This window comes from Benincasa hispida, chromosome 7, assembly GCF_027475165.1.
Source record: "Benincasa hispida cultivar pf3 chromosome 7, pf3_genome.v1.1, whole genome shotgun sequence".
NCBI classification, from domain to species: domain Eukaryota; kingdom Viridiplantae; phylum Streptophyta; class Magnoliopsida; order Cucurbitales; family Cucurbitaceae; genus Benincasa; species Benincasa hispida.
In genome coordinates, this window is record NC_143484.1 from 34,284,543 (window position 1) to 34,294,791 (window position 10,249).

The 10,249-nt window shown below is 39.0% G+C and overlaps 1 protein-coding gene across 1 annotated transcript; it reads left to right on the forward strand.

Moving 5' to 3' along the window:
- Window positions 1–207: 207 nt before the first annotated feature.
- LOC150035121 (uncharacterized) lies at window positions 208–612 on the forward strand. The gene has a single exon (XM_090315234.1). The coding sequence runs from the start codon at window positions 208–210 to the stop codon at window positions 610–612; it is 405 nt and encodes a 134-aa protein (XP_090171360.1).
- The last annotated feature ends 9,637 nt before the right edge of the window (window positions 613–10,249 follow it).

Genomic DNA, 10,249 nt, shown 5'->3' on the forward strand with positions numbered 1-10,249 from the left:
AGTGATGCTACAGATGGTTCAAACTGTCAGACATAAGAAGAAGAAAAAGGAGCACAGCTGACACCATTCCCCCAAAGACTTAAGAAGAAGAAAAATGATGAAGTGCAATATCATCGCTTCATGGACATGCTGAAACAATTACATATCAACATCCCTTTCACTGAAGCGATTGAACAATTGCCAAAGTGTGCGAAGTTTCTGAGGGACATGGTGACGAAGAAAAGGAGCACAGGTAAGTACGCAACGGTGGCATTGACGCAAAGTTCAAAAACCATAATTCAACCGAAAATGCGCGACCCCAGAAGTTTCACAACACCTTGCTTAATTGGAGGGATATATATTGGTCAAGCGCTTTGTGATCTTAGGGCCAGTATCAACTTAATGCCCCTTTCAATTTTTAAGCAACTGAATGTGGGCCAGCTGGCGCCTACAACGGTGACTCTTCAGCTAGCTGACAGGTCCCTTTTCCATCTAGAAGGAAAGGTGAAAGATGTCTTGGTCTCGATTGAAAAATTTATCTTACCGGCAGACTTCATCATCCTTGATTATGAAGCAGACAAGAATGTACCCATCGTTCTGGGACAACCATTTTTATCCACTGGTCGCGCTTAGATTTATGTGTACAAGGGAGAGATCGCACTGAGCATGAATGGAAAGAAGATCAGGTTTGATATTATCAGAGTCATGAAGTATCTAGAAGAAGGAGACCTCACATATTCCGACAATAAACCCAGTTTGTATGAAGAAGAAAAGTTTGAAGATGAAGATGAAAGAGAGAATGTGACCGCATCCATAGTAACCTGCAATGCGATCATAGAAACAACAACCAAAGAAGAAAAACTGACGATGAATGAAGAAAGAAAAACACAAAAACCATCCTTGGAACAACCACCGACAGTAGAGTTGAAAACTTTGCCAAACCACCTAAAGTATGCTTATTTGGGGCAAAATGAAACTCCACCAGTAATAATTTCCTCTACACTTGAAGAAGATCAAGAGAATGTGTTGCTGAGCATCCTGAAAAAGTACATAAAAGCAATAGGTTGGACGCTAGTAGACATTAGAGGAATCAGCCCTGCATATTGCATGCATAGGATACGTCTCGAGGAGAAAAAAAAAGGATCGATTGAACATTAATGTAGACTAAACCCTGCGATGAAGGAGGTCATGAAGAAGGAGATAATCAAATGGTTAGATGCAGGCATTATTTATCCAATCGCCGATAGCATGTGGGTCAGCCCTGTGCAATGTGTGCCAAAGAAAGGAAGGATTATGGTAGTCCCAAATGCAAATAATGAACTAATACCAATGAGAACCTTCACTGGCTGGTGAATCTGCATAGACTACCGCAAACTAAATGCGGCGACGAAGAAGGATCATTTCCTCTTGCCTTTCATTGACCAGATGCTAGATTGCCTAGTAGGAAATGATTACTTTTGCTTTTTTGATGGATATGCAGGCTACAACCAAATCATGATTACTCCTGAAGATCAAGAGAAAAACACATTCACTTGCCCCTATGGAACATTTTCGTTTCAACACATGCCGTTTGGCTTATGCAATGCACCGAGGACATTCCAGAGGTGTATGATGGCCATATTTTCTGAGTATCTTGAAAATTCAATAGAAATTTTCATGGACGGCTTCTCAGTGTACGGGCAAACAAACAAAGTTTGTCTCAATAATCTAGAGAAGATATTGAGAAAATGTGAAGAGACGAACCTGTGCTGAACTGGGCGAAGTGCCACTTTATGGTAAAGGAAGATGTTGTGCTCGGGCATAAAGTCTTCAAGGACGGGCTGAAGGTGGATAAGGCGAAGATTGAGGCCATTGAAAAGCTCCCACCTCCAACAAATGTGAAGGCTGTCAGGAGCTTCCTGGGGCATGCAGGCTTTTATCGACGTTTTGTAAAGGACTTTTCAAAGATTGTGTGACCATTGAGTGCATTGCTAGAGGCAGAAAGAACGTTTGACTTTGATGAACAATGCTCAACGCATTCAAGATATTAAAGAACGCATTAATAACCGCACCTATGTTAGTCGCACCGGACTAGACGAAGCCATTTGAATTGATGTGCGATGCAAGCGGTTATGCGATGGGGGCAATGCTGGCACAAAAGAAGAAAACAATGCTACACCCCATCGCATATGCGAGTAGAACCTTGAACCCTACCTAAACAAATTACACTACCACAGAAAAAAACTACTTGCGGTGATCTTTGCGCTGGAGAAATTTAGGCTTACTTGCTGGGATCCAATGTGATCGTTCACATTGACCACTCGGCAATCAAATATTTGATGACAAAGAAAGATGAAAAGCCGAGATTGATTCAATGGGTTCTCCTCCTTCAAGAATTGAACATGGAAATCATTGATCGCAAAAGGACGGAGAACCAGGTTGTGGACCACCTATCAAGATTAGAAAATTTGGACGTCAACCGCAACCAGTCGGAGGTGAACGCAACTTTCCCAGATGAGCAGCTGTTCAAAATTGACGAGTTACCATGGTATGCAGACGTGGTCAACTTCTTGGTTTGTGAACAATTTCCTAAGAACTACACAACCCACCAAAATAGGCGGCTCAGACATGAATGTCAATCATATTATTGAGACGAGCCAAATCTTTACAAGAGGAGATAAGACCAAATTTTGCGCCTATTCATACCAAAAGCTGCTCACCAGCACATACTATCGCAATGCCATGACTCACCATATGGTGGACATTTTAGAGGCCAACGCATAGCAGCAAAGGTGTTGCAAAGTGGATATTTTTGGCCAACTTTATTCAAAGACGCAAGAGACTATGCAATGAAATGCGATCGGTGCCAACGCACGAGAAACATTTCATGGAAAAATGCGATGCCTGTTAATATCATCTTAGAATTGAAACTATTTGATGTCTGAGGCATAGACTTCATGGGACCATTTCCACCTTCAAATTGTCACAAATACATTCTATTGGTCGTCGACTACATTTCAAAATGGGTAGAAGCGGTATCGTGCATCGCAAGCGATGCAATGGTAGCCTCCAAGTACTTGAGGAAAAATATTTTCACTCATTTTGGCACTCCACGTGCCAAAAAAAGTGATGAAGTCTCTCACTTTGTTAATAACATCATCGCGAGAAAACCTCTGTGGACCTGAGGAATTCTGACTAAAGAAGAAGTGGGCAGTCCCTGCACAATCATGTGATTCAAATTAATCAGGGATGCAATCTTTTTGAAATATTCAGTTCATGAACTCAAATCTACATTTTTATATTTGTTATCATTTCTATATCCGTTTTACTCCTTATTTCTCTACAAAAAAAAAAAAAAAAAAAAAATCTTGGTAACTCTTTCATTTATATTTTTTACCCTCTCAATGTTTTTTTGCAACGATCGTGGCGAACGATTGCGATGGAGCTACATGATAACTGAAAGACACGGCTAAGTCATTTAGCCATCGCAATCGAAGAAATCGGCTCACCGCAAAGAAGAATGCGGTCACAAATGATGCTGGCAACAGAGCAAATTTGGGGGTTGTATCTTTCCTTGGCTTTCTTTATTCCAAATTTTGCACTCTCGCATCTCGTCTTTAACTTTGATAATTTTATCATTGCATCCTCTTTAGTCGGCACAATCATTAATATTGATTACTTTAGTAAGTCACCCCATTGTTTTTCCATGCCAATGATGATTTCAATGATGAAACGCATGCCTTTATTTCTCATCGCATGTACTAGAATCAACTTAATTTTAGGACAGTCAATTCGTGAAATATTTCTAGAAGTTAGTGGTCCACCAGCTTTCTTTTAAATTGACTTTTACGAAACCTCCTAAGAGCATCACATGAATTCTTTCAATCCTTCAGCAATGAGGACATTGCTGTGTTTAAATTTGGGGGTGTGGTATTTATTTTCAACCTTGCTACTTTTAGACGTCTAAAAAAAATCATAACATTGCGATCGAATCCTCCTCGTAGTTGGATGTCCGCACGACACCCGTAGGGGCAAGCCAAAACGAAGGTAGGAATCATGATCAAGGCATAAATAAAATGATCACAACTCCGCTGCCAAATGGGCATGAGTTTAGACTGAGAAAAAGCACCTTGCTTGTAGTTGGATGCTCGCATGACACCCATGGGGGCAAGGCAAAACGAAGGCTAGACACTCGTATCGGCGCAAGGTCATAGAAAAAATATCTAACCTACGCAAGGATAAAAATCATTTGGAAACACCCCCAGTTGAAAAAGTTTTTTTTTTTTTTTTTTTTTCGTAAAATAAATCATGCGATGTCCTGGAAAACAAGTAAAGTATTGTTAAAGGTTAAACTTACGATCCCTAAATTTTAGAAATATTTTAAGAAGAGACTTGGATAGAAATTAAGAAGATTTTGGTTCATAGGATTTGAATAAGGCACCTCGAGAAATCTAGGTAAGGAAAAGGTGGCTGACTCTCTAGAGAAAATCTCTAGTTTATGCTTGAGAACAAGCATTGTTTTAAATTTGGGGGATTGATAACGGGCAGAAATGCACGTTATTACAATGCAAAGATATAAAAACTATGTAGGATTGTGATGGTAAAAATATGTAAAAATCATGTCCAAAAGCATTAAGTTGAGAGCATTGTAATCGCATGCACCCATCGCATTAAAGTAGCTAATTTACTTATTTTGTGCAAGAAAATACATTGGCATAAGGCAGAATTACGATCCAGGGAATTCAGCGTCCAAGCGCATGAAAAGATTGCGATCGCAAAGCTATGCGAGCATATACGTTCGCAAAGATCTGCTCAAAGAGTTAGCCGCATAAAGACAGCGCATCAAGGTGAAAGCTTAATAAATCACGATGGGATAGAAAGCTGATGACAGTCGAATCCAAATTTAGATGACAAGCCGTTAACGACACACTGTAGCAAGTACACTCAACTTTTTGGTGACAATTAATCGACGCATCAGATAGAGACTTAATGACATCCCATCATTGCAATCATTTGAGAGAAAAGCTCTTCACCTTGAAGCTCTATAAATACCGAAGGCCACCTTCATTAAAGGGGTTTCAGTTCAGCAGTTCAGAAGTCTAGGCTCACTATCCCTACTTTCCATTGTCATTCTGTATTCTTGTTTTATTTATAAAATGGAGTTTGCATCTCTACATTTGTTCACTCTCTTTATATTACGCATGAGTAACTAAACTTTCAAATGGGTTGAGAAGCACTTAGCTAGCATGACCTAAGATCTTCATTTTATGCGATCATCTTGTCTTATGTATGCGTCCATCACCCCTTTAGAGATACTTGAGAGAGTAGTCTAAAGAAAGAACCTAGACTTGAGAGAGTTAGGTTAGAATCTAGGCTTGAAAAAGTCAGATTAGAACTGCATAAGCAATAGATAGAAACTTAGAGATAAGTTATGTTTGCTAACATGCATCGCATGCACCCTAGAAATATGATATGATAATATGTGATCATCTTGTATATATGTGTGTCATTCATCATCGCATAGACAAGAATAGAGGCTTAGACATAAGTCCTATAGTCATCATCGTATACATCGCATGCGTCATAAAATTAGGAGCTATAGCATTTGAATTGAGAGATCACCTACTGTTGTATGTGTGTAGCATGATCGCATAACTTGAACGCAATCTTAGGAAGTGTTAACTAAATCCCTTCTCAACCCGATCCCCGTATACTCATAGTAACTTTCGTTGGTATTAACTCTTTTCTCAATTCTACTGCATAGGATTTACATTTTAAACAAACATACCAACCAACTTATTGTTTTGATTGTTACCGCAAAGGAATCAGAATTTACCGTCGCATATTGTCTACATAGTCCCTGACCCTGGACTTACCAGGCAACCTAGTAGGATTTATACTTGGATTTTACTAGGAAAACTTGCATGTGCAACGCAACACTACCATCGTAAAATACACCATTATCTCATCATATTCACAATGCATCAACTACCCCAAAGGAACGAGTGGTAGGTTTTTTCTTCGACCTTAAAGAAAATAAAGTGTTTGTGTCGAAAAATGCTATATTTTTGGAAGAAGACCACATAAGGGAACACAAGCCCGGCAATAAAGTTGTGTTAAATTAACTTTCAAAAGAAACTACTGAACCTTCAATAAGAGTTGTTGAAGAACCCACATCTCAACAGGAGTTGTTGAAGTTGGATCATCTAGTAGGTCAAATCCACCTGAAGTATTGAGGGAACCTCGATGCAGTGGGAGCGCTATGAACCGACCTGTCCGTTATATGGGTTTAACGGAAATCCTAGCTATTGTAGCTGAAGGAGATGTTGAGGATCCATTATCTAATAAGAAGGCAATGAGGTTGTTGAGAAAGAGGAGTGGATCAAAACTAGGGATCTCGAAATGGAGTCGATGTACTTCAATTTAGTTTGGGATCTTGTAGATCTACCTGATGGGGTTAAACCTATAGGTTGCAAATAGATCTACAAGAGGAAACATGGTGTTGATGGGAAGGTACAAACCATCAAGGCTAGACTAGTGACAAAAGGTTATACCCAAGTTGAAGGAGTCGACTATGAGGAGACTTTCACACTTGTTGCCATGCTCAAGTCTATCTGGATCCTCCTATTGATTGCTTCATATTAGGACTACGACATTTGAAAAATGGACATCAAGACTGCCATTCTGAATGGTACCTTAAGAAGACCATTTATATTGAACAGACCGAGGGGTTCATAACCTAAGGTAAGGAGCAAAAGGTTTGTAGGCTTAATCGGTCCATTTATGTACTGAAGCAAGATTCTCAATCTTGGAATATAAGATTTTATACTGCGATCAAATCTTATGGCTTTGACCTGAATGTTGATGAGCTTTATGTATATAAGAGGATCATCAACAATCCAGTAGCTTTCCTAGTGTTGTATATAGACGATATCCTACTCATTGGGTGTGACCGAATTTCTATTTTCCTGACTTAAGAAAGTGATAAAAGGAATTAACTAAGTGAAAGTTAAATCCTAAGTTAAGGGGAAGGAAATTTCTAAGTGTTAAGTAGATTTTCCTTGAATAATTTAAGTTGAGCTTTAATTGGTAAAATTGCAATGAAATTTGTATAATAAATAGGTTGTTGAAAACAATTAGTGTGATTGGCGAAAGAAGGAATGGAGATTTGAAAGGAGAAAATAATATTGGAAAAGTTGGGGAAAATTATTAAGTGGGAATAAATATAGAAATTAAGTACATGGAATTAATGTGGAATAATATGAAGATTGAGTTTGGAAAATTCGGGGAAGAATACGGCTAAGTATGAAAAATTAGGTGAAGTACGGAGTAAGGAATTAAGGAAAAATATAGAAAATATTATTTTGGAATTATCCTGGAAGATCCATGTAAAAATATCATTAAGTGGTGAGTAAACGAGTAAAAAAAATATATACGGGGAACATTTGTCACAGTAGCTAAAGATTAGAGAGAAAACTTGGAGAGAAAGATGGAGAGAGCGAGATCATTGAGATCGAGACCAGCGAGATTGGAGAGGAAATGGGAGAGAGCGAGATTGGATAGAAGATGGTAGAAAGCAAGATTGGATAGAAGATGGGAGGGAGCAAGACCAGCGAGAAAGCTGGAGAGAGCGAGAGTGGTGAGAAAAGTTGGAGAGAAAGCTGGAGAGAGAGAGATTGGAGATAGCTGACCAACGAGATTGCTTGAGAGAGCGGGAGTGAAGAGAGCGAGACCAGCGAGAAAGTAGGAGAGAGCGACACTGCCGAGAGTTGAGTGAGCGACACTGCCGAGAGCGGAAAAAGGGAGAGCGCCTATGCGTTAGCTTTGCTTTGTCCGATTCAAACGTCACGCCCACGCCTCGCCTATGCATTGAACGGCCAAGCAAGTTTCTGGGCAATGTATTTGGACGCGTTGGGGTGGATTATGCAAGTAGAAACCCTAATTTGAATACAAACAAAGCTTGAAGATGTAAGGGCAAACGTCAATTAAAATCTAGGTGTCCGATTAAGAGAAATTCTTAAACCCTAAGAAATTGTGTTGGATGCGTTTGGGAATAACACATTGAACCAACATGAAGTTAGCTTATGTTGATAAAGGGAGGATTAAACATTTGGCTATGTAGCCAAGTAGGTGCTGTCAATCCCACGAGCAATTTGAACACCTATAAATATGGAGTTGGGATTTCATTTTGAAATCACACAAAAATCATAAATTTCGTAGAGAAAGTAGAGGGCAGTGAGGGTTTAGAGGAATGTGTCAAATTTGGACGAGGAGATCTTCCAATATACTGGTGGTTTGGAGTGATTCCAAAGCCATCTGAAAGCTCTAGAAGTCTAGTTTTCAGAGTAGGGCTGCCGGAGGAAAAGGCTCAAAGGAACTGGGCTGGAGGTTGAGAAGAAGGCAAAAGGGTTAGACTGTCGAATCAGTCTGAGCCAATCTTGAAGATTTTGAGATTCCGGCCAAAACACGAGAAATTATGAGCTGAAACTTTAGGGTACGATTCCCAAGACATTTTAGAATACATTTGTAGAAGGAAGTATTTCCAAATAAGGTTCGGAACTATAAGTAATCTAAGTTGTAAGTTGAATCTGGATTCTAGGGGTGAAAAAGGGACCCGAGGAGCTACTAGAGTGAAAAGTTCCTAAGAGTTCGAGGTGAGTGGCTAAAATGTTTTCGAACTAAAACGTTTTTAAACTGTTTTGATTACAAACGTTTTACAGAAAGCATGTTTGCGAAAATAATTCTCATGCCTACTAGTTTTCTAAAGTGGTTTCCAAGCAAGTTTGAATTGTGATTTGAACTCATGCATATTGTTGAAAAACTATTTACATATGTATATGTATTGATTTTATCCAGCATGATTACCGTCTTTAAAGCTATATTGTATATGTGTTATACTGTACATGCTTTAAAGAGAAAAGTTGTTTATAAATAGTTTTGGTAAAATGTGATGTCGAAGTACAAGGAGAAGGCATCCACCCAACTAGATACTGAAGTACAAGGAAAAGGTATATATTGGTACTGAAGTACGTTTGAGAAGGTACCAAGCCAACGGGATACTGAAGTACATTGGAGAAGGTATCCTAGTAGCTCGATACTGAAGTACAAGGAGAAGGTATCTGAGCAGTAGTACCTAATGTGGCCACAGGTGAATAAAGTCAGAGATTGAGCAAAAGGGTTCTCTCTGGACTAGTAGTTGGTGTTGGGATTATTTTACCAGATATACAGTACTTTGATTTGAGAAATGATTTTACTGTTTTATGTTTAAAACAGTTTTATATACATTACGCTTGGAAAATATTTATGCTGCAAAAGTTTATATTTCAGATAAAACTATTTTCTGAAATTATGCATGAGAATTTACTATGTTTTCTCGGTCACTCACTGGGCGTAAGCTCACCCCGTTTTCAAATGTTTTTGTTCCCCCCTCCCCCAGGTAGCGGTCAAATTCTCTGAAGACAGCTCAGTATCTGCTCTGCCACTAAAGGACCAAAAGACTTGTAACCGTTTGCTAGGTGGTTACTGTTAATATTGTACACATGTTACTATTGTTCATATAGGGACTAGGGTTTGTGGGTTTTGGGACTTGTAAATCTAATGTTGTAAATACTCTAAACATATTAAGTTTCTAAGTTAATAAATTGTGGGCCTACAGCCGTCCCGTTGCATATAATTTGTATTTGGTATCAGAGTTATTCCGCAAGAGTTTTTAGGCAGTAAGTGTCAGCCTAAGGGTTGATAACTGCTGCAGCACGCCCTTCTCTAGGCTAAGAGGGTGATTTGGGGTTGGGTGTGACATTGAGAATGATGTAAGTCTATTGAATAAAGTTAAGAACTGGTTAACGACCCAATTCCAAATGAAAGATTTGGGAGACGATTAGTTTGTTCTGAGAATTCAAATCTTTAGAGATTCAAAGAACAAAATGTTAACTCTGTCTCTAGCATCATGCATTGACAAAATTCTTGTCAGGTATTCGATGCAGAACTCCAAAAGAGGTTTACTACCTTTTAAGCATGGAGTGATATTGTCTAAGGAACAATGTCCTAAGACACCTCAAAAGGTTAAGGAAATGATACGGAACCCATATGTATCGACTTTTGGTAGCCTGATGTATGCGATGTTATGTATGAGACATGACATCTACTACGCGATGGGGATAATCAGTAGATTTCAGTCTAATTTATGATTTCATCACTGTTGTTAAAAATATCTTCAAGTATCTATGGAGAATGAGGGACTGCATGCTCATGTATGGTTCTAAAGATTTGATCCTTACTAGATACACGGACT

What these genes read in the sequence shown, in the direction of transcription:
- LOC150035121 (XM_090315234.1), top strand. Translation starts at nt 208, where the DNA reads ATGGTGACGAAGAAAAGGAGCACAGGTAAGTACGCAACGGTGGCATTG.